The sequence below is a fragment of the Lissotriton helveticus genome, chromosome 1_1, assembly GCF_964261635.1.
Source record: "Lissotriton helveticus chromosome 1_1, aLisHel1.1, whole genome shotgun sequence".
NCBI lineage: Eukaryota > Metazoa > Chordata > Amphibia > Caudata > Salamandridae > Lissotriton > Lissotriton helveticus.
In genome coordinates, this window is record NC_136057.1 from 307,106,750 (window position 1) to 307,132,456 (window position 25,707).

Below are 25,707 nucleotides of genomic sequence, written 5' to 3' on the forward strand. Positions count from 1 at the left end.
TAAATACAAAAAATGAAATAATGCATTTATAATGAATGAATGATTGAACGCACGCAATGGGGTTTATTAAGAAGGCAAAACGGAATGCCCATGACAGGTTTTCATGTAGGCTGGGGCTCACTTCCTCACTCGGTTAGCGAAGGGCTGTGAATAATGTACCAGTCTCCTTCGTCGTCGTTGTCTAGTTTAAGACAAAACATGCACAAGAAGTAATTTTACTTTATTGGAATTAGTCTCTCGTTGGGTGTCATCCTGCGTTAAAAGTGCTTCTATGAAGTGACTTTCTTGTGTCCTGCAACAATGACTGGCTTTGGGTGCTCAGTTTACTCCTAACTTTGTAAATTTCTTGCTCCTCTCACTTAAGTTTTTTTGTGTGTTTTTTTTGCTTGGTTGTTCATCTACGCTTTACTAAGTTTAACGAGTATTTTCATGGATGCATATCCGTTGTTTGGTTATTTATTATTTATTTATTAGGCAACTTGTATCGCGCAAACTAAACCCGAAGGTGTCAAGGCGCCTATAAAACCAATCAAAAAGTTTGCAGAGCACCACTAAGGGTATGCACGTGTAAAAAGGTGGGTCTTTAGAGCAGATCTAAAGGCTTGTAGAGTGGGGCGGGACCTTACTTCCAAAGGGAGGGCATTCCACCATTTAGGTGCCAAGTTAGAGAAGGCCTTACCTCCCCATCTTGCTTTTCTAACACGAGGTACAGAGAGAAGAAGTTTGTGACTAGAGCGAAGATTCCTGCCGGGGTTGTGCTGAGATAAAATAGATCCTATGCCTGTAGGGCTGGATCTAGCTATGGCTTTGTACACCATACACATGGATTTAAAAAGGATACGGTCCTCAACGGGGAGCCAGTGAAGCTGCTTTCGGGCTTCGGTGGCAGAGGCACGTTTAGGTAGGTCAAGAACAAATCTCGCTGCCGCATTCTGGACCACCTGCAAGCGCTGTAGCTGACTCTTATTCAGTCCTGCATACAGCGCATTGCAATAATCCAGTCGCGAGCCCAGGAGTGCGACAGCAAGTTGCTTTCTTGCCTGGAGTGACAAATAGTGCCTGATTTTCCTTAGAATGTGGATGATCCCCCAGCAGGTCGATACAGTCCTGTTGACCTGTTGGCACATACTAAGGGTGGGGTCGATCATGACTCCCAGATTTTTTGCAGACAGGGTGGGCACAGGACATAAGCCCAGCAAGTTCGGCCACCATTCAGCCGACCAGATCGTTTCCTTTCCTCCAAAAACCATCACCTCCGTCTTCTCTCCATTCAGTTTTAGTGAGTTGTGAATCATCCACTGGCCAACTGCCTCCATACAAGATCTAAAATTGGCGGCAGTTGACGTAACTGACTGGGAGAGAGAGACTAAGATCTGGGTGTCGTCCGCGTAGGAGACTACCTCCATCCCAAAAGATCTAATAAGTCTGGCAAGGGGGGTCACATAGATATTGAAAAGGGTAGGACTAAGCGCTGACCCTTGAGGGACCCCACATTGCACAGACAAGGATGGAGATAGAAACGATCCCAGCATAACCCTTTGTTCTCTGTGGTCGAGAAAAGAGGAGAGGAGTCCCAGAGCAGACCCGCGGACCCCAATCTCCCTCAGGCGAGATGTTAACACCGCGGGAGATAGGGTATCGAAGGCCGCTGTGAGATCTAGAAGGATCAGGAGGGAGGTCTGACCCTCATCAACCCTGGTGCGGATATTATCCAGCACTATGGTGAGGGCAGACTCGGTGCTATGCTCCCTCCTGAAACCATGCTGGGAAAGATCCAAACAGCCCGAGCTCTCTACGAATGCAGCCAGATGTTTGTTCAGATGGGCTTCTAGCATCTTTGCGGGAGCCGGGAGCAGTGAGATGGGGCGAAAGTTTTTTAACACCCCAGGATCCAGAGAAGGCTTTTTAAGCAAAGGCTTTACTACAGCATTTTTCCACTGCTGGGGAAAAATGCCTTCCTTCATCGCCCTGTTCATGATGTCAACCAGAGGGGGAAGGAGAGATTCTCTGCACTGCTTGAGGATCTTTAGCGGGCTAACATCCAGCGGAGAGCCAGATTTGGTTTTATCAAGCAGGATTTCAAGATCCTGACAGGAGAGAGGAGGAAAGGATACCAGATCCTGATGTTGAGATGGTTCAGCATCACCAGGCTCAGAAAGAGCAGACAGCAAGGGTACGGCGGTCAAGGATTTTTGGGCCTCCAGAGCAGTGTAGATGTCGGCGATCTTTGACTGAAAGAAGGCAGCTATCTTGTTGCACAGGTCCTGAGAGGCAACCACAGGATCCGGGGTCTGGAGGGAAGTAAGGGAATCAACAATCCTAAAAAGTTCTCTAGGAGATGAAAGTGAGGAAGTGAGTGCCGTGAAATATTCCTGCTTGGTCTTAATTACTTCCAATTTGTAGTTTTTAAGCAGGACCCTATGAGCTTCTCTATCCTTAGGGGCCCAGCTAGAGTGCCATAGGCGTTCCTGCCTCCTTACTTCCTGTCTACGAAGCCGTAGTTGTTCAGAGAACCAGGGAGCTGAAGGTCTTTTCCTAGCAGAATAGCAAGACCTAGCTGGAGCCAACTCCTCTAGGGCCTCCGAAATGATGTTTTCGTATATAGAAACCGCTGTGGAGGTGTCCACCACCCGAGGGATGGACAGACTAGATGTCCATGGATGGAAAGAGTCTTCCCTAATCTTTTTAAGGTTCCTTCTCACTTCCATAGTGCTCGAGACCCTTCTGACAGAGTCCCGTGTCAGATAGGTCATATTGAAAGGGACGGCCAGATGGTCCGACCAAGAAAGATGGAAAGGGTTGGTAACTGTCAGCCTTAGATCGTTAGAAAAGATGCCATCGAGCGTATGCCCCGCTCGGTGGGTGGGACCATTCACCAGTTGGGTGAGTCCACAGGCTGACATTATTTCCACCAAGGAGATAGTGTCGTGCGCCTCCAATAGCTCTAGGTGGAAATTAAAATCGCCTAGATTGGTAAGATTTTGTCGGCCAAAGTAGGGTTCCAGAACCTGCATCAGTTTCAGCCCAAATCCTGCTCTTGGGCCAGGGGGGCGATAAACCAAGATTCCGTTGAATGCAGGGTTAACAGAATCAGATAGGGAAAAGTATAAGACCTGAAATACACCCTTGGGGTCAGAAAGGGGTATAGTATGGCAGTGGAATTTGTCCTGATACAAAATAGCCAGGCCACCACCAACACGGCCTAATCTGTCATATCGGGTTAGGCAATAACCCTCAGGGACCGCTTCGACCAGATCAGGGCCTGAGGAATCTTTGGCCCAAGTCTCCGTGATAAAAACCCAGGATGGTGTTTTATCTAAAACAAGCTCCTTAAAAACGATATTATTTTTAATAAGCGAGCGAGCATTGGTTCCAGAGCTATTAATGCATAGGCGTGGAATTCTCGGAAAGTTTCTTTCCGAATGTGCGCTATCGTCCACTTATATTTTGTGCCTGCTTTGACATGTCTAAGGTTTAAGCTTCGCTAAGATTACTCTCAGCTTTTGCTCTCAAGTACCAGGGGGCATATAAGGAAGCTGTACCTACTTGTCGGCGCTGCAGGATATCGCGCCCGCACTCCACTGCTCTCCCCCGCCGCCGCATCTGCAACCGTGGCCGCCGAGAGGGGGGAGCGTCCACACAGCAACCTGCCTACATTTACCAGCGCCCCCTGCTTGGACGCCGGGACGCTGCCTGCACCGTCACTTTCCCGCGCCCGGCGGCGCTAAAAGACCAGACGCTCCTCCCGCGTTGCGGGACGCGCGCGGGCAGCGCCGGGCTGAGCCCGGGTAGAGGGCGGGCCATCAGGGGTCAGCAGTGGTCGGGTCGGGCCACCCCCCTTGGCTCCAGGATGGGGAAGCGTAAACTAAACACCAGAGAGGGGGAAGGTAAGAAGGCCAAGGTGCCTCGAAAATCGGAGTCGATCATTTCTTATTTAACCTCTGCCGTAGGGGCTTTAACTGATCAAATTGCAAATGATGAGAAGGAATTGGGACTTGATTTACTTACAGACGCTGTGTCCACTCTGAATGCAGAAATGTCTCCAGGTACTGCACCCTCCATCCCTCTAGAGCCAGACATTATTGTAGCTAATTCGCTCCAGGGTGCCCAGGATAACCCGGTCTCTGTGGACACTTCTGAATCAGCTAGCTTGAGGGTGACAAGGCCGTGCGATGAAAGTATAAAAATTACTAAGATAGATACCAAAAGGAACAAACCCCCAAACCAGACCAAAGGGGTCGTGGCTAATACATCGAACCTTGGGCTACCAAACATTTTTTCGGAGTTGATGGAGGAACTAATTGAATCTCATTTGGAGCCTGTGCTTGTGAACATTGGCAAGGACATTGTGGACTCCCTGAACCTTTGTGTCGCAAATATCGTCAAGAAATGTGAAAATATCGACAATTTCCTGAAGGACCTAAGGGTCCACCTGATATGTTCCACTGATGGTAATGCCTTATGTGTAAATCAAGCTAGGGTGCCCAGTAAGGATACAGATATAGACATAGAGACCCCCTTGGGGGAGGCCTCGCAGACTAATTTAGGAAGCCCCAAAAAACAAGCAATGACGTCAGATTCTACCTCGGGGGTTCAACGCCATCCCTTACCCAAAGAGGTTACGCATGCAAGGACCCTAGCTAAAGATCGACACACCCCATATCACCGAACCACAAAATTACCCAGATTACACCTTCCCCCACAAGCTGCCCCTCTAGTGGTGGTTCTGTCTGGAATTCCTTCTTTAAAAAATGGCGTTGTGGAAAATGAGAATGATCTTCTAGACAGAACTAAAAAGTGGTGCTCACAGTTCAGTAGTGGGAGCTTTGATATTGCCACAAGTATCATCGCGGCAAGAAGGGTTGAGTGGGTGAGGAAACTGAAAAAGACCATTCCAGGAGATTGTGTGGTAGTAAATTTCAGTAGAGCAAACATTGGGGACACTTTGCTGTGGGACGGCTCTGAGCTTGATGGACAAGGCATCAGGCCACTTCCTTTGGGTTATTTTTACCCACCTCCCTACCCACAACCCTTAGCAGGTCAGCACACAGTTCCCCCGACTTGTGGTTTTACACTGAATGCTAACAAAACCAAAAGCTATTCGTACCAAGTACAACCGGCATCCCTGAAGGCAGCAAAAACAGGCACGACCGACATGAGTGGCATAGGAGTCAATTCGGATATAACACTAACAAATAGATTTTCTGTTCTATCTAGTCTAGACGATTGACAACTACCCATTGATAATGTTAACACATCTAGTATTGGCCAGATTATTCAACCGCAATCCCCTTCCTTGCTTAAAATAATTAGCTGGAACGTGGCTGGGCTAGGCAAGAAAGTGAAGGATGATAGTTGGTTACAATACGTGAAACAACATGAGATCATAACCCTACACGAGACCTGGGTTACTAGCGATCTCTTTTACCTGGATGGTTATTGTAGCTTCCAAGTTAAGGCTACCCCCGGCTTGGGAGGGAGACCTAAAGGTGGTCTATGTATTTTAACCTCACTTAGACTCCCAGGTTCATTTACTGATCTGGGAACTCTGTCAGCTAACTTAGAAGGACTAGAATGGAGTCGTCCTAAATATCCAAAGATCTTAATTTTGAATTTTTATAATGCGCCAGAGAAGGATACACAACACACACACCTGAGTACACTGACCTCTTTCTTAGAATATTACAAGTCAACACAAAATGCTTTATTCGACATAATCCTAATGGGAGATTTTAATATACACCCCTGTGCCTGGGACTGTCTGGCCAAACTAAATATAGGCCCACCTGGCTCAATTTCTACTCTCTTCGAACACTCGCCTCAGGGTGAGTTGTTGGAAGAACTCCTTGCAAATATTAATTTATATGAAGTGGAGGGAAGTGGAGGGGAGGAAAGGGCTCTGACCTTTGTAGGTAGAGAGGCGGAGACTGTAATCGATTATATTTTCGTCTCCCCCGGCATAGTCCATGTGTGTTCCTCCATTGAGGTCCCAACCTCAGTTTTCAGCGACCACAACCCCCTGATTCTGTCCCTACATAAGGGGTGGGACTGTGGTAAATAAAATATTACCCTGGCAGAATTTCTAGGCATTAACAAAGTATCATGCATCAAGTGAGAGGCAGAGTCCGTGGTATCTGAGTTAAAATGGGCTTTATTCCAATAACTCGAGTCAAAGGGAGAATATGTTCCATCACCACAGAGGTTCAGGAAGAGTCTTCTAACATTTAATAACAAAACATCATATATATACTTTTTACTCCTTGTACATAGGAGCAGGCGCAAGACAGAAAATGAGATAAGAACATGTGGGTGTACACTTGATGAGTCATAGGTGTGTGATAGGTAGGTGTCATGGGTGGGTGGTACACAGAGGAGGAGTTTGCATGACCAGCTCGAACTGTGCCCTAATTGTGCAACTTTGAACATGACGTGCAATTGACGTGTAACTGGGTGGATGCTGACTTACAACCTAGCAGAGAGATCTCTTATGTCAAGGCGACCAGCACATCTAGTACAACTGATATCTAGAGTCAGGGGATGTATTATCTGAAGAAAAGGTTGTTCGTCACTAAAAGACAGAGAGGGCATATTTATTCGTTCATTGCATGAGCTTTCTATGGGTGCAAGCACTGTGATTTACTTCAATGGAGACAGAATGGCTAGGCCTATCTCCCTCGGACGGGTTCTGTTTACTTTTCCTCACCGGGCAGGCAGATAACTGTTAAGCAAAATATACTGTCTTGGCAACCCATTACTGGGCTTCTTGCGGCTGAGCTAGAAGTATGCGAGGTCAGAGGGACGTAACTGCAGCTTCAGTGTGTCAGGAGTCATGAAAACCTTAATTCAGAAAGTGGTTTCAGGCTCAACCAGTACGATATTTATTAGAGGTGTACAATGCAAAATGCAAATACATGGGCCTTATGCTAACTTAACGTTTGGGAGACTTGATGACTGGCATTTCTAATGCAGGGCATGATTGCAGGGGCCTAGTGATTCAGGCCACTACGGGAAATATGCATGGGTGACATGCACATGACATGTAACATAGGGTATATGTAGAGGACATATTTGATCAGGCAAAATATCATTTTCCTCAGGACGTAGACAATCAAAGGGACAACGAGGAATGTAATTCTGATAAACTTATTTCTAAAGACCAGGGGAGGAGGGCTGAATTGGGCCAAGGTGGTCCCAGACACGTTTATGCAGGAACTAGAGAACAAAGTAAAGGAAGATATGGCAATATGCCTAGACAATCAGGCGGATGGGAAAGTGGTTTTAAATTCTTTTACCAGTATCTGTGCTCAAGTTAAACTTCAACTGAAGCGTAATAAGAAGGGGGATGGTCCCGACCAACCAAGGTGGTTTGATGAGACGTGTTCAAAAGCCCATAAAGAACTTATTCATGCACTAAAACAAAATCCAAGAAATCGGGAGCTGGTGGCTGCACTTTGGAAAAATTACAAATTAGCCACGGCTAATCGTAAAAAATGCATAAAAAAGGAGGCTTGGGAAAACCTCATGTCGATTGATGTACTTAGAGATAGCTCAAAATTCTGGGCTGTAATTAACCACCCTTACTTTTCTGGTACAAATAACACGGTGCTGGATTCCGTGATCCCTGATGAGATATGGGTCGCACACTTCAGTAAAATATACAATAGCGCAGAGGATTATATTTTAACAGTGAATCCCACAGAAGATGGAGCAGCCCCTCCTTTATGTTTCAAGGAACTGGAGGTACAAAGGGCCATCGTAGAGATGACAAAAAATAAGGCTCCGGGCCCAGATGGTGTGCCCGCAGACCTTTATAGGACCCCCTTGGAGTTTTGGACTAAAACACTCACAAACGTATTCAACTCCACAATTACTTCGGGGTTCCCTTTGTCCTGGGCTACATCATCTATAATACCCGTTTTTAAAAAAGGCTCAAGAAATGACCCTGCCTGTTACAGGCCGATCTCTCTGATTGACTCTGCTGTTAAAATCTTGGGCAGGGTCATTCTGCAGAGACTAGGTGAACATCTGGAAGAGAGGAGGGTCCTTTCTGAATTACAATACAGGTTTAGGGCCAAAAGGGGCACTCTAGATCAATGCCTAAACCTCCACATGCTAATTAGTAAATACACCTTGGCTAAGGAGGGTCAATTATATATGGCCTTTATGGATGTATCGTCGGCTTTCGACTTGGTCAATCGGTCCAAACTCTGGGCGATTTTAATTAACATAGGGATAGACCCGCCTTTGGTGAATTACCTAGCGGCACTGCATCAAGATCTTCGTGCCTCTATTAGAACCAATAGAGAGGGTGGAACTACTAGCTTTTTTAGATCAAAACGGGGAGTAAGGCAGGGGTGCATTTTGGCACCCCTCCTATTCACCTTATATATAAATTCCCTCGAATCAGCCTTGAAGGGGTCCACATCCGACGTCCCCCGCGTGGGGTAGTACACAGTTCCGGTACTCCTCTACGCGGACGACGCAGTATTGCTAGCCCGTACTGGGGTGGGGCTACAGAAACTCTTGGACGGTTTTGGGGTTTTTATGTCCTCCTTGGATCTACAGATTAATAATAAAAAATCACATGTAATGGTTGCAGGGAAACGTTTAAAAAGTGTAAAGGCAAAAAACTTTCTATGCAACGGTGAAGAAATCGCCAAGGTCCCGGTTTTTACCTATTTGAGTGTTTTGTTCGATGAAAGGGGCACCTGGAAGCCACAATTAAATGCTATAGGCCTAGCTGTCACCAGATCAACTTCTGCTCTACTGAGCTTTGCGAAACGTTTAGGATCGCTCCCAGTAGAAGCATTGCTGACAGTTTACAAGTCAAAAAGCCTTTCAATAGCTAGGTATGGTGCCTCCCTATGGGGCTACCTACCACAAGACAAACTCCAGGTGGTGGAAAATAAGTTTCTTAGATCCTTGTTAGTGGTCCCCCAATCAACTCCAGTACTCTCAGTTCATACAGAGCTGGGCCTTGGCTTCATCAGTGACCAATTACAGCTAGCACCTCTGATCTGTTGGGCAAAGACCTGGCTGAATCCAGAAATCAGTTTAAACCATTCTATTCTCACAGACTGTTTGGCACTGGACAAAGTCAACAAAATCCCATGGTTGGCCTACATTAAAAATATGTTCTACAAACTGGGTAGGCCCGAACTATACTTCGCCCCGAATACCATCAAGAGAGGTGATGTATTATGAATTAAGAACAATTTCTTGGGACGTAGGGAGATGGAACGGGAGGAAGTAGAGCTCCAAAAACCGGGAGTAAGAGCTAATTACATACTTCAGACTACACCGAAATTGGAACCCTACTTGATTATTGTGACTAGGCCCTTCCATCGTAATCTCCTTGCGAGATTTAGACTTAATATCATTCAATATTCCTTGGGGAATTATCCAGCATGGGGCAAGTCAGATCCATCTATTCCCTGTAGCTGTGATAATTTCTCTGAACAGACCCTGATGCACTTTATTATGTTTTGTGGCCATTATGAGGAATGTAGGAAACAGTTTTTATTACCTATTTTGAGAGAAGCAGGGTTCAAACAAGTCCGTCCCGCTCTCCGTTACCTACAGCTTCTAAGTAGCATCGGAGTAATATTTGGGGTCGCAAGTTTTTTGGTTGCTGCTATGCGTATTAAGTCTAAACAAATGAAGTTAAATGTTCCTTGATATGTGATCTAAATTACTGACCATTAGTTGTACCGATGAATTGCACTATCCCATGTAAATATATGAAATTGTTCTCTCAAATGTTTTTAAATCCAACTGTTAATATGAATTGTTTTTAACATATGAATTGCCAATTGTATATTTGTGATGGAATTGCTTTTATGATTTTAATTAATCGAATAAAGCTTGTATTGACTTGACTTGACTTGATGTTGCTTGTCACTTTGAGACATGCCTTTTTGCAAAGTGGTGCAATCCTCCTGCTCCCACTTTGTCCTTTTCTATCACTTGTACTAGCTTTTAAATCCAATACTCAGTGAAGGATGTATGACGTTACAACTCATACTTTTACAACGCATGCCATTACAACAAATTTTTTACAACGCAAAAACTTTTACAACGCATGTATTTACAACGCATGTTTTTACAACGCAGGTACCTTTACAACGCATACCATTACAACGTAAGTATTGGTAAGTATATATTATTTTTTTTTAATTTAAAATAATTGAAAATAATATAATTTAATTTAATTTAATTTAATTTTTTTAATTGATTAAATTAAAATTTAATTTTATTTTATTTTTACCTTATACCCCTGTACCCCAAAAACCCAAAACTGACCCTGAACCCTAAAAATACCCCTGTACTCCAAAAACCCAAAACTGACCCTGAACCCTAAAAATACCCCTGTACCCCAAAAACCCAAAACTGACCCTGAACCCTAAAAATACCCCTGTACCCCAAAAACCCAAAACTGACCCTAAACCCTAAAAATACTCCTTAACCCAAAAACCCAAAACTGACCCTGAACCCTAAAAATACCCCTTTACCCAAAAACTGAAAACTGACCCTGAACCCTAAAAATACCCCTTTACCCAAAAACTGAAAACTGACCCTGAACCCTAAAAATACCCCTTTACCCAAAAACTGAAAACTGACCCTGAACCTTAAAATTGCCCCTTTAGCCAAAAACTGAAAACTGACCCTGAACCCTAAAAATACCCCTTTACCCAAAAACTGACCCTGAACCCTAAAAATACCCCTTTACCCAAAAACTGAAAACTGACCCTGAACCCTAAAAATACCCCTTTACCCAAAAACTGAAAACTGACCCTGAACCCTAAAAATACCCCTTTACCCAAAAACTGAAAACTGACCCTGAACCTTAAAATTGCCCCTTTAGCCAAAAACTGAAAACTGACCCTGAACCCTAAAAATACCCCTTTACCCAAAAACTGACCCTGAACCCTAAAAATACCCCTTTACCCAAAAACTGAAAACTGACCCTGAACCCTAAAAATACCCCTTTACCCAAAAACTGACCCTGAACCCTAAAAATGCCCCTTTACCCAAAAACTGAAAAATGACCCTGAACCCTAAAAATACCCCTTTACCCAAAAACTGAAAACTGACCCTCAACCCTAAAAATACCCCTTTACCCAAAAACTGAAAACTGACCCTGAACCCTAAAAATACCCCTTTACCCAAAAACTGAAAACTGACCCTCAACTCTAAAAATACCCCTTTACCCATAAAATTGAAAACTGACCCTCAACCCTAAAAATACCCCTTAAAAAAAACCAAACATATAAAATTTAAAATATAATTATATACTTACGTTGTAATGGTATGCGTTGTAAAGGTACCTGCGTTGTAAAAACATGCGTTGTAAATACATGCGTTGTAATGGTTTTTGCGTTGTAAAAGTTTCGTTGTAATGGTAGTGCGTTGTAAAAGTTGCGTTGTAATGGTTGTTTCCCCTCAGTGAACTATGTACTCTTTCTTAATAGGTACATTTCAAGACCTTCTCCAGTATTTTCCCCTAAAATATTTTTGATGCTGTTTTATCTTTCCTGAATTATGGTTTTGATTTGTTATGAATTACTTGAAGTGTTCTGCAATAATTATCTATTGTAATGGACAATGTATTTAAAGTATTTATTGAGGCTACACTCAAAGTGAAGAGAAACATATTAGTCAGAGCCGCGAATGACTTGTAAGGCCTCATCCCTATGCCGCCAAAGAAGGGGACGGGCAAGATGACCAGCAAGGTATCGGATTTCTTTTCAACACTCGACAAGCGCCCGACACTAAGGGGAGACACGGGCGAGGCAGCCATGGCTCTCACGAAGACGGATCTTATGACCATGCTTAAAGACTTTAAAACTGAACTACGCACTGAGCTCTGTCAGGACATTAAATCCTCCATTGACCAATTGAGATCGGACCTGACCAGCCGTCTGACATGATCACCGCCAAACTACAAGCTGACGGACCTGCTTTTTGAATGCCTTGCAGCAGATGCATGGGAACTTTTTACCGAACTACCTACCCCCTTCCCCTCCCTGCTCTACTCCTCTCCTCTTTTCTGATATTAACCTTTGTCCCCACTTGTCCTTGCCCTAATCCCCACTCTGTTTACCTGTGAATTTCCTGCGTCATTTGAGAGCTAGCTATTTTGTCTGATGCCCGATGGAGCTACCTGGTTTAGCTATAGGGGAGACAGGTCGGGGATTCCCTCCTTGGACGTCACCTACCTAGTCGGTCTTTAGCCAGACTTCCTTTCGTCTCTCCTGTCGTCTCTTCCCGCTTCTCCCCTCTATTTATATCTCTACTTCTCCCCTCTCTCAATGTATTGAGACTGAACTTTTTTGTCTGATGCCCAATGAAGCTACCTGGTTTAGCTATAGGGGAGATGGACCATGGATTCCCTCCTTGGTCGTCACCTACACAGTTGGCCTTTAGACAGATTTCATCTCGTCTCTCCTTGTTGTCTCTTCCCATATCCTCCCTTTCTCACCTTCCCTGTTCCCTCCCCTCTACGCTTCATTTATTTTGCCCTCCATGTTATTTAATGTTTCTCATTGAGACCTAGTAAAGCCCGGTGAAGCTACATGATCGCTATAGAGGAGATGGGTTTTGGGATTTCCACCTTGACCGTCACCTACCCAGCCGGTCTGTGGACAGACTTTCCTTCGTCTTTCTGCCGTATCTCCCTCCCATCCTGTTTTTATGCGATCCTCTCCCCTTGACACTTGAGACCGAACTACTTTGTCTGATGCCCGATGGAGCTACCTGGTTTAGCTATAGGGGAGATGGACCGTGGATCCCCTCCTTGGTCGTCACCTACCCAGTCGGTCTTTAGACAGTCTTCTTCTCGTCTCTACGGTTGTCCCTTCGATTATCCTCACGTTCTCACCTCACCTACCCCCCACTTCCTTTCTCTCTCCTTTCTCTCCTCTCCTAATGTATTGCTGATTGTCTGATGTAATGTTGTAATTGTTGATCTTTTTCTGTTACACTGTTAAACCACATTGTTACACTTCCCTTCATCCCTCCTGTCGTCTCCTCCCGCATCCTCCCTCTATTTATGTCTCTCCTTCTCCCCTCTCTCAAAGTATTGAGACTGAACTTTTTTGTCTGATGCCCAATGGAGCTTCCTGGTTTAGCTATAGGTGACATGGGCCGTGGATTCCCTCCTGGGTCCTCACCTACCCAGTCGGTCTTTAGACAGACTTTCTTTTCATCTCTCCGTATTGTCTCTTCCCTTATCCTCCCTTTGTCACCTCCCCTGCCCCCTCCACTACTTTTCTCTTTCCCCTCTCTCCTCTCCTAATTGTATTGCCTATTTCTTTGGGGGGATTTAATGTGTAATTGTTGAACTTTGTTACATTGTTGATTCTCATGTAAAGCGCTCTGATACCTCCGGGTCTAGCCAGCGCTATATAAAATCTTTAAATAAATAAATATTTATTGTCTCTGCTACCAGGACAGTGATACCTGCGTATAGCAGATGTAAAACTCTTTCACCTTTCCATCTGTGGTGTGTATAAAGGACTTCAAATAGCATTTCTTCATACTTTGGTTTGAACTTTCATTTCTGACAACAATCCATCTTCTTTTTTGTAGAACTCTGTACCTAAAGCTAACAGGTGGGCATTCACGTTAATTTTTACCACATACATTTTTTATGGATTTGGTTAAATGCTGCAACACAGTCCAAAGTACCTACATATAGGTTACCATCATTCGTAACTGTGTACCTCATGAATTTGTGGGTCATGATACAGACCCAGATACCACTGCCTGCAGGATTTGTAATTTTTCCTTCTGTACTTTCTGAAAGATTGTCCTCCTCCTTTTCTTGAGTGTTCTGTATTTTAAAAGTTTTGTACTTAATCTAGGTTATTTTTCTGTCGTACATCCTTCTTTATATGTCAGCTAGTATTTGATCAGCCCTCATCAAAAACATTGTGCTTAATTCTAAATGTGGCTTTGTCAGTTGGTCAACTGCTAAATGATAGGTTTTCTTGTCTGTGTGGTTCTTGCTTCTTTATGGTGTAACTTTCTTTGAACCAAGACTAATACACTTTATTCTGGGGGCTTCTTTGTGTTCATCCCATTTCTTGTGCATGGAGGTTTATATATTTTTATTACTGATACTATTTATTTAAATCATCCCAGACATCATCCTGTAAGACAGGTTTCAGTATCATGTCTAGGCCCAGTTCCTCTTTCCGCATCCCGTAAACTGCTTTGGAACTAACAAAATCTGCTTCATTCTATCATCTATGTAGTGAAATCTGTGGCTCCCTTGACATATTCTAATGGTGATTGAATATCTCCAGAAGGGCCAGCTTTGTAGTGGGCTAGAGGATTAAGGGTATAGGAAAATGCTGTTTGTCTTCCTCACCTCATTTGGGGGTCTTTAGGTTCACAGTCACCTTAACTCAGTTTCCACTTCTGCCGCCTCTATCCACATGTTAAGTTTCAATCTTTCCCTCACATCACCAGCCGGTGAGTGAGCACCTCACATCACTAGCCGGTGAGTGAGTACCTGAGATTCTTCTCTCCTCTATCTATATTAACAACATAGTCAACTCCTGCAACTTTTAAGCATCTCATGCCAGATAGTGAAAAAGAGAAAGTGCCATGCCCACACGGACCTCCAACATGGGAAGGTATAAACAGAGGCTCAACAGCCTCCAGGCACACGGTGTAGAAATCCTACCCAGAAGTATTTGAAGAAAATTCATGGGAGGTTTCAGTCTGCAGGAAGAACTGCAAGCCAAACCTCTCTACCTGCTATCTTCTGTTTCTGTTTGCTGGTGTCTGATTGCGTAAGTGATGTAGTGTTGTGGTAGCCAGTGAAGGGTCAGGAAAGATTCACCAAGAGTTTGATCCTGACTTCGTTTCTTATCTTAATATTTACATTTCGTAACCCACTCTGTGGCTGGGTAGTCAAATGATTTCTTGATAATTTTTCTCAGACCTCAAGTGACTGCCAAGCTGGCCGCGAAATTTCAGCGCCTACTGTGGCAGAGCGCCATCTTGCTGGAGCCAGCTGGATTCAGGTTAGTAGAGAGTTGTCTTTTAGTGCTTTCTTTTGCTTGAATGATTTGGGTGAATTTAATAGTCAACTTCACTTCCTGCATATTAAAGCAGATAGAGGAAATGGGCATGGGCGAATCATACTGAAATTGGGGATAACTGGAGGAAAGTTAGTGGTATCTGTTGGACATTGTCATGGTCCGAATAAAGGTGTGTCTAGCTCCAGCCTCGCTGAACCTCTCATTAGACCAGGCATGGAATGCTAAGCTACGGAATCAGGACTGAACAGGACAGACTCCATTCTAGCATTTCCCATTAGGCTGCAGGCTACGGGCAGCTTTCAGGGTTGGATGGCGTGCCATGATCAAATCTCTAGAGCCCCAAACTCGGGTAAAAGCCTCCTGCTGTGCTGTGTGGTTTAACAATGTTACCAGGGCTGATTTTGGTTCTGTCTGGAATCCGTCCTTCCGTCTATCTGTGTTCATCCATTCACAGAGTATTTTGTTCTTATTAACCCCTTCGATGCTCATGACGGAACGGTTCCGTCATGAGCTACGGTTGAGCTGTGCTCATGACGGAACCGTTCCGTCATGACCACGCCCGTTTTTATTAGGGCCCAGCACCGGAGGGGGAATCGCGGTCGCGCTGAAAAGGTTAAGCAGCAGAGGCTACGTGTTTGAGTTCTAGTTTTGCTCTGGACAAAGAGTGCAGATAGAAGATTGGGACGAAATGCACCACCAGTATGTTCACATTAAGAGCATCAAATGCTGCAACATTTTGGGGCAATGTAAAAGATAAAGTGGCAGATTAAGTGACATATTTGCCACAATACACATTTTTGCAAGCTCGTTGTATTTAGTTTTACTGACAGACTTTTCTTAAAGGAATTTAAAAAATAGAGTGGTCTCTAGATTGATGAAATTACTTATCCATAATTCTCTTATTACTTAGACACAGCAAATAATGATATATCTTCCATTTATGTTACATTGTTAGATGCCCTAATTGGATGTAGTGAATTTCATGAGACAATGAAGAATATAGATATTCGGAAAACGAGTGGGCTATAGTTTTCTTTTGTAAATTCATGGTCGATGCCCTGGGTTCCAGTCAATTCAAACCCTCATTGATCTCAGTCTCTAGGAAAACCCTAGCTGCAAATTAAGTATTTTACTTAACACTCAATGCTGTGTCCATCCTCCTCAAAAATCGCTGAATCGTAAACCTCGTCTGTTTCCTTTACTGCACTTGTGGGATTTGTACTGTATTTCCTCATTAAATGAAAGGACAAATGGATACCCCAAACTCTGTCCTTATACCACAGTTTTCATGGTTTCAAATAATTGTAGCCTTTTCTTCAAATGTGGAGATGCTTCCTTGCTCTCCTCTCTCACTGGTTTATAGTAAGGGATACATTCTCAACTATTACAAGATGCTAGGAAGCTGGTAACCCATAAGGAATTTCAGTGATCATATAGTGAAAATTAAGGGCCCATTTTATAGGCCTACTGTCTCAGATAGTCATCAGTTGTATGTAAACTGCTTGAGTATGTTAATAATTAGATCCAACCCTTCACAAAAGTAATTAGCTTTGACTATTGGTTCTACAAAACAAGTAGAAAAACACAGCAACATGCAAAATTTCCTTCACAGCCCATTGTTTTGAAACCACACGATTGGTAGCTATTGCAGTGACAATAAGAAAACGTTCAGACCTTTACTCCCAGACTTCATACAATGGAACTAATGGCAGCAAAAACATTTCCCATTTTGTAATAAGTGTGTGAAATTTATTCCAAATAGATCCATGCCAAACTCAGTGCAGGTAGGAAACAAAATAATTCTTGGTTAATCTGCAGCTTTCTTGGTAGTGAGGATTATTCTGTGAGCATTAATTGATATTATGCGGTCATGCTGGACAATCCTTGTTAAAGATGAGGAACTGCCTGACTCAAATGAGAACATGGTAACTTCAGCTGTTGACCCTTGGGACAGATATAATCTTGCAGAATTGTAACCTTGCGGACTCTGTAACATAGCTAATAAAGAGTGTTTCTCTTCAGTCTATAAATCCAATGAGCTTGAAGCACCGGTGAAAGACATGGCCTTGTGCTCAAAATCATCTACTCCATTCAAAGATGCTGGAGTTGAGGGTGGTCTTCGACAGACACGGCCCCATCACCTTAATACTCTGTTTAATGCTCTGTTTCATCGAGCAGATAGACAGCCGCTCAGTTCACATCTACCAGTTAATCATGGCTATGGTTAATTCTTTCTTGGCACGGGTTCAGAAGTAAGAGATGTGTCATTTCCAGATGTAGCAAGCTACATCAGAGGCACAGAGAGGGCTCCAAAAGGTATTACTATTCAGACATTCTTCGTGTGCATATTAGCTAGGCAAAGCTTAGGAATCCTCGTGGTACCCCTTCTTGTCAGATATAAATGTGCTTTTTCTTAACCTCAATTCATTTGTGAAGTCCATGAGACATGATTAGGATCGATGGTAATCATCAATGGAGGAAGCAAGACTTTGAACTCCTATTTGGTGCGGATAACTTTCCAGTTGAGAGGTACAAGTAATTCTGAGAACATAGATAGAAAACAGATTAGTCTGAAGGTGTTAAGGTGATTGAGCCTTGTAGAATGCCATGTTCATTAAAAGATGTAGCAAGAGTGGCTCTGGGAGACATAGTGGGTGATATTCTTTGTAAGGAGGTGACATGCCAAGCATTGCTTTAAAGACAAAGATGAGCTTAAAAAATGTTCTGCATTTGGTCGATATTCAGACAACATGGTGGTGGTACAAGGAGGTGGATGTATTCCAGGTGAGGTTGACCAAGGTATTGTTCAGGAATTTGGCAGTGTCGAAGAGAAGGTTTAGTCACATATTTCAGGCTTCAGCTGTTGTACCCTCGCTTTGGTGATAGGGGTGGTGACCTCATGCTGGCAACCAATTGGATTCCAATGTTTCCGGTGAAGAAGTTAGCCTAGTAGGAACTAAGAATGCTAGGAAGATCATTGATGCTTTTCAAGATTTACTTATAAGGGACGGATGCTCATCCAGTCTTTGATAATGATTCTGCGACAGGTGAGACCATGCCCCTATCCATTATAAGGTGCAGCCAACATGACAGAGTTGCCAGATTTTGCACATAGATTCTGGAATCAAAATAACAGGATAGGACACAGGATGGTCTTTCAGTTACTTTAGTTACTGTCTCAATCACAGTTAGCTGAGGTTTATTGTAATTTGTTTATCCCAGGCTTTTACAAAGTGCTAAAACAATTCTGTCTCTGTATTCTCCTGCTGTTGTCTTTGAACTACTTGCAGATATATAGGAGCCCCCTTCCTAAATCTGCATTCAGATTTGCTGATCTACCTTTGATGGAGTTGCAATAGGATTTCTTCCCACCTTACACCTCAGTTTTCATTAGATTATGTTACCCGAAGTCTGTGTTTTCTTGGATGGAAACTTTTCTACTGTTACTGTGGGCATTGTTTCTGAGACAGTTTATTCTTTCTCTACTACTGCCTATTCCTGAGTCTGGATTATCTCGTTTGGGCTCAGGGCATGCTCCAGGAATCTCTCAGCCTTAGATTCCTTAATTGAAATAACCAGTTCCTCATTCTTAATTATGGGTATTGTCTCTACTTTTACCTCTGGATTTTCTTTTTCTTCTTATCATGCATACTCCTTTACCATTGTCTGGAATGTACCTGTACCTCCTGTCCTGTCTGAAAGTTCTCCACGTGTAATTAGAACTTATCTTGGCGACCAGAGACAATTTAACCCAAAAAATTCCACTTAATCTGATTTGTTAAGGTGTTTGGGACAATTAAGCTTTTCTTTCCAATCCCCAGGGCTTTCTGTATTTATTTTGTTGGTGACAGATTGGCTAGCAAAGTGCTGCCTTTTCTTTACTGCTACATAATTTACGGGTGAAATAAATGTTTTCCCAGATAGTTCTTGTTCCTTGTGTTCTCTCACTATCAATTTACTTTGTTTTAGTTTGCGTTGAGTCATTCATTTTGGTATTTGTTTTCTTCACTTCTTTAGATTTGCTCATTGATTTGGTTCCTTGATTAGTAATGGTCTCAACCCATGCCTGTGCCTGCACCCTTAGTAGTATATTTTTCAAACTCTCCCTATAGTTTGTATTGACAGCTTTGGGGGGCTCTCAAATCAACACATCCGCCATCGAATGAGGCACATTTGGTTTCAGGGTATTTTGTTTTTGGTCAAGGGCAAGATTCTATACTTCTTTCAGGAGTGGAATTTCCTCTTCCATCCCTTCCCTCATGTCACTATAATTTAGAGTTAAAGAAAGCTAACAGATAGCAACAATTCTGTTAAATAACTTACATTTGTGTGCAGGACGAACCAAACTTACTTTTTAGACTCATAAGCGGCTAGTAAAATTATACTCTGGCACCGTTCTTGAAATTCCTTACTACACCTGCCAGACTGCAGGCAGTCCACATGATTCTTGCTTAATGTACTTTCATCACTTAACACCTAATGATCCCCTGCACACGAGTTCTGATTGATAATTCATGCCACAGATTCCTCACATTTTGAATATTCCCCAGGTATAAGACTGGATCCGTAAATGTTTCCCCTGCACACCCTAAGGTGCTGCCATGCGGCTCTGCACGAACGCCATTCCACTCCAAAAATGACATGCATGGCCTATATTGGTACCGCTACCGCACCGCATTTCCATTCTTTAAATGCCACCAGCCTTGGATCTGTAGCTGCCTTAGTGTTTTCACAGACATTTACCTCTAAAATTCTGTGCAAGGAATTTCACCTCCAAAAACATTTTGTTTTAAGCCCTGTAGGGACTGTCGCAAACAAATATGTGTGACAGATCCCCACCAGGTATGCCTGTGGTGTCTGGGGTTGAGCCACAGTTCCAGGGTCAGCGGCGACTGCACGCTGATGTACCAGAAGGACATCAGGGAACGCAAGGCATAGCTTTACGTCCCAAGGATAAAACGACTCCTTGGAGATGCTCAAATTCACCATCCACGTCCAAGGTTCTAGCGGCCAGTCTGCATCACACTCCAAGTCTTCAGGTAAATCAAAAAAGAAATACAAGAAATCAAAGCGAGGTTCTGCTCACTCGCGCCACTCTTGTTTGCCTGAGTAGGCGCTGGGGTGGTGCCTTCCTTCTCAATCTCATTCCTGAAGTCAGCTGTGAGCCGATCCTGCAACTTGTGCCGAAACAACCAGAGTTTCCGGGGTCAAAATTGGCACTATGCTTCAGTACAAAGTGTTCCGTGCAGCCATGCTCTGGCTTTTCGGATTCCTCCCGCCCGTCTTACGTGACTTCAGGCCCCAAGAAACCAAGATGCCCTCTATCTGGAGTACCGATGACTAGTTCGCCCTGAGCCTGTCATGCCTCCAACTCCTTTTCGCACCCAGTGAACTGTGCCGGCCCTGGTCCTTCAACACCAATTCCAACCCCTTTGATGCAGAGGAGGAGGACCAGATAGTTCTCGCATATATCGAGTTGATGAAGATCCAACCACAACTGAAGTTGCACTTGATTCTGTCTAGATTTCTGGTGTAAGTGAGGCAATCCACTCTGCATTCACTCTTTGACACAAATTATGACGATGACTATGCCTCAGTCGATGAGTTTCATTAACCCTAACTTGATGGCAATTGGTACTAGGGCTTACAGGCGGCTAGGGGCCAGACTGCTCTTTTTATTCCCCTGGACTAGCCACAGTGGTATCTGCCTTCTATCCTATGGTCATGCATTGGCCTGGCCGAAGTTCTCGACTGCCAGCTCCCCACCTTGCAGGTCAAGACGAATTTCCTTTCCTAAGTCCTTCAACCAGGACAGACTTCTTTTGAACTCCTTCTTCCATTATTTGAGCCACTAACGGACACCTTACTTGGAGCCAAGGCAAAACCTGAGTCAGTCGACACATTGCCAGACGCCATCGCCCTGCTCCAGGCGATCCTGCTTTCCTCTTATAGCATCCTTCTCCTGACAGCCATGTAGTGCAATCCTTTACAAGCAGATCCAATCCGAATATGTTCCCTACCACTGGCCCTCACAGAGGCGTCTCTTCCACCACCTTGCCCTCCGATCTAGCCATGTACTTGTTTTTTTTTTTTTGTTTTTTTTTTTAAACCTTTATTCGCAATAAGAAGTGGAAGACAAGCAAGAGACCATCAATGACGCATATACAAAGCATACAAAGATTCAGGTGTAGTGCAGTGCAGCGGCATATATGAAGTGTCCAGGTGACATATCCAGAAGGGGGAGCACAGCGGGCAGAAATGAAGTCATGGTAACAGCAGTGGCATGCGACGTTACACATCAGTACAGAGCATATAAACACATCAATAATGCGAATAACAAGCATATACCTTTCCAAGGAGGAGAGCAGCGGCAGGGCCGCGGGTACGTACTCGCAGTGCAGCAGTCCCTGAGGTAAGGCATCATAAACAGCACCACAAGGGAGAGGGCCGTAAATCCCCGCTCCCCCGCCGATGAACAGAGCATACCCCATACATCGAAATAAGCAGTGGTGCAAATAGACAGACCCTCACATCGTGTAAACTGGACAAGTGGCTAAGAAACATGTAAGTCCAACAAATGAAGCCCCATTAACCCACCCCCACCCGATCTGCACTGTCCGAATCAGAATCCTGCACAGACCTGCTGAGGAGGTACACCTGCAGTGGGCTCCAAAAGTCCCTGGGCCTACAGCGCACAGGCATCATTTCTGCGTAGACATTATATTGGTCCTGACAATAAACGACATCTTTCAACCAGTCCTCGAACTGCGGTATTCTGCCCCTTCCCCAGCAACAGGCCACACGCCTCTTTGCCAGCAGCAGAGCTACATCCACAAACCTACGATATAACGCTGGCACCTCCTTGGTATAACCCAACAACAGGACCATAGGGTCGAGTGGCACTCCATTGTCGGTCATAACCTGGAGAGCATCATGGACTTGCACCCAGTACTCCGAAACTACCCCACACTCCCACGCCAAATGAAGAAAATCGGCACCCGGCATATGACAACGAGCACACCTATCATCCTCCGCTAGCCGGAACCTGAGCTTCCTAGCCGGGGTGTAGTAAAAACGCTGTATGAATTTGTAGTGTATGATCTTTAGGCGGCAGCTAGAGGAGATATTGGCGGTCACACCACAACAATACTTCCACTGGTCATCAGAGATGGAAATTCCAAGCTCAGCATCCCACTGGGCTCGCGCCCGCCCAGGCGAGACAGCACGTTGTGTCCTGATGGCACCATACAATCTAGACACCAAGTGACGTCCATCAGAAAGTAACAGCACATGAAGCGGTAGGGTCACACCAGGCTCCCCTGGGAACTCAGGTAACAGCGACCTCAGGCCCTGTCGCAGCCGGACATAATAAAATATTTCAAGCGGGGAGTACGCCCCACCCCCAAAAAACTGCTCCAGGGTACGGAAGGTGCCCTCACGAAACAGGTCACCCCAGGTAAGTATCGCAAGACGACTGCACAGGCGCTGAAACCCAGTTTCCTGCAGAAGAGACAGAGCAGGGTGATATATCAGAGGCAACGCAGGCGAGTAGAGAAAAGCGACATCCAGCGCCTTTGCGATACGCTTCCATGCATCAACAGTGCAGGTAACCGTCGTTTGGTGTGTGTCAATGTCCCCAACATTACCCAGGACCATGCCCTCCAATGAGAGAGGATGAGCAACCCACTGTTCAGCGGCCAACTGAGGCATAAACGGCGTGGGGCGCATCCAGTGGTAGGCGTAGTGCGCTTGAGCGCTGACATAATACTGTTCAAAATCAGGGACGTCGAAGCCCCCATCGGCATAAGGCAGCGTCAGCGTAGCCCACGCCACTCGTGGCTGTTTGCCTCCCCAGAACAGCCGAAGCAACTCCGAGCGGAGACGAGTGAAAAAATAAGCCCCAGGATAATACGGAATGTTTTGAAACAAATATAAGAAGCGGGGTAACACCACCATTTTAATGAGAGATGCTCTACCTGCCATAGACAATGGTAAAGACATCCACCTCGTTATGCTATCCGCTAACTTAGTTATAGCCACACCGTAATTGAGCCGTAGCGTCTCCTCCTTGAGCAATGACACAACAATACCCAGATACCGCAGCTCCGAGTCACACCACTCCAGGGGGTAATCAAGTGGGAAACGATGAACCGCTGCAGTGAGTGGAAAGAATTGGGATTTCTGCCAATTGATATGAACTCCAGATATACCACCAAAGACAACAAACTCACGTAGCAGCGCGTTAAGATGCAACTGCGGATCCTTCACATAAAGGGTAACATCATCAGCGTACAGGGATGTGCCAATCTGCCGCCGAAGACAATTAAACGCACTCTGTTGATGCAATTGCCGAATCCTACATGCAAGAGGCTCTATAGCAATGGCAAACAAGAGGGGAGAGAGTGGACACCCCTGCCTGGTCCCTCACGTGATCGGGAAAGGGGAGGACAACACACCATTCACAACAACCCTGGCCATAGGGTCAGTGTAAAGTAATTTAACCCATGATATAAACATTCTGGGAAAGCCCATCCTGCATAGAACGTCTATTAAATAACCCCATTCCACCGAGTCAAACGCTTTTGTCGCGTCTAGAAAAATAGCAGCCACCGGGAGCTCCGGGGCAATGGTTGGAATCAAGGAGAATAATGTACGAAGATTATGGGACGTCGCTCGTCCAGGCACAAATCCTGACTGGTCAGGCAGCACTATAATGGGCATAAGCTCAGAGAGACGCATCGCCAACACCTTGGCCAGAATTTTAACATCGCAGTTGAGCAATGAAAGAGGCCTATAGGAACCCACGTCAAGGGGATCTTTTCCAGGTTTGAGCAAAGAGGTGATAGCAACTTCCCTCATAGTCCCTGGTAGGCGCCCTACCTCAAGGGATTCCTCGAAAACCTCCCGCAACACCGGAGCCATAATATCCACGTAACATTTATAAAATTCGGCGGGGAGACCATCAAGGCCTGTAGCCTTGCCATTATTAAGAGACATGATGGCACTCCTGACCTCATCGACCTCCAGGGGCCTACCCAGAAAAGCCCTATGATCGTCAGAGAGCCAGCAAAGTGACAACTCGTCCAGAAACCCCCCATATCTCACATCTCCTGAATGCTGGGAAGTGTATAAGTGTGTGTAGTGTTGCAGAAACGTGTCCCGAATAGTCGTCGTGTCCGTACAGTGCGTACCATCAGCCAAGACCAGTTCCAAGACATCCGAACCATGCCTCTGGTGTCTTGTAAGAGCAGCAAGCACCTTCCCCGGTCTCTCACCTTCACAATACCGTCTAGCCACCCAGTATTTTCCCCTATGCTTCGCTTCCCTGGCCGCTTCTTCCTCGTATTCCGAAAGTTTACCTCTAAACTGGTGCATGAGATCAGGGTCAGAGCCATCAAGCAGTCTACGCTCTAGGCGTCGTAGGTCGGCTTCTAAGCCAGCAAGTGTACGAACAATAGTCCTGAGTACCCCACAACTCTTGGAGATTGTGAACCCCCGGATCGTAACTTTGAATGCCTCCCATATCACCTCCACACTGTCCACAGATCCCCTATTCCTCGGGAAGAAAGCCTCTATTTCCTCGCCCAGCTCCGCCTTAAAGATGGGGTCCAGAAGGGCCGATGGGAAGAGCCTCCAAGGCGGTCGCGGTCGGTGCAATCCAGGCACCGATACCACAACCCTAACTGGACAGTGGTCAGAGTATGTCCTGGGGAGGTGTGTCACCCCACGCAATCCAGCCACTAGTCCTCTGGAAAGGAAGATATAATCCAACCTCGCCCAGGTACGGGCCTGCGTCGTGAAATGCGTGCCCTCCTTAACAGTGGGGTGTACATGCCGCCAGCTATCTACCAGCCCTGCCTCCTCCACAATGCCCCGCATGACATCCCTGGCCTGAACGTTGTACTGATGACTCCCCTCCGATCTGTCCTCAAGAGCCCCCATTGCCAGATTAAAATCCCCCCCCCACACAATATGGGAAGCGTCTACAGCAAGTACATGACCCCACAGTGCAAGAAAAAAAGCAGGAGTATCAACATTCGGTGCATAACAATTCACAAATAGCACAGTGATCTGCCCAATCCTCCCCCACAACAGTACATATCTCCCGTCAGAGTCTAAGTGTGATCCCAACTCCTGGAAGGTGAGTGATTTCTTAATCAATATTGCAACCCCCCTTGCATAAGAGGAGTACGATGAAAATTTCCTCACAGTGGCCCACCTCCCTCCAAACGCATGTGCCGGTGACCGGCGCAGATGTGTTTCCTGCAGAAGCGCCACCTGTATGGCATGTCGGTCCAGATATTGCAGCACATTACGACATTTCCTGGCATCATTGAGCCCACGCACATTCCAAGAAAGAATCGATATCCTATCCAACTCTTCGACCGACATTACTCACAAGGAATACGTGCCAGGGAACCCCGAAACCCCGCAACAGGCACACCACACGAGCCAAAGCAGTAGGCCGTAGCCGCCGCACACTCACTCCACCTAGTAACACGAAAATCACAGCATTCCATGCCGTCTTCCAAACCCAGAACCAACCCCCCCCCTCCCAGAACCAAACAGAGCACAACCGTGCAACAGGCACGCAATACCACACGAGAACAATCCGCCTGCAGCACATCCAGCAAGTGAATGAAAAAGTACCAAA

General features: G+C 45.2%; 1 protein-coding gene across 2 annotated transcripts in view; it reads left to right on the plus strand.

Moving 5' to 3' along the window:
• The window catches only part of WDR91 (WD repeat domain 91), a 228,463-nt gene that overhangs the window by 102,302 nt on the left and 100,454 nt on the right, over window positions 1–25,707 (plus strand). The window contains exon 9 of one of the 2 annotated variants that reach the window (XM_078670816.1): window positions 14,952–15,035. The exons of the other annotated variant lie outside the window; for it this stretch is intronic. Within the exon in view, the coding sequence (XP_078526942.1) occupies window positions 14,952–15,035 (84 nt within the window). The remainder of the gene's footprint in view (window positions 1–14,951; window positions 15,036–25,707) is intronic. 2 annotated transcript variants of the gene reach the window in all.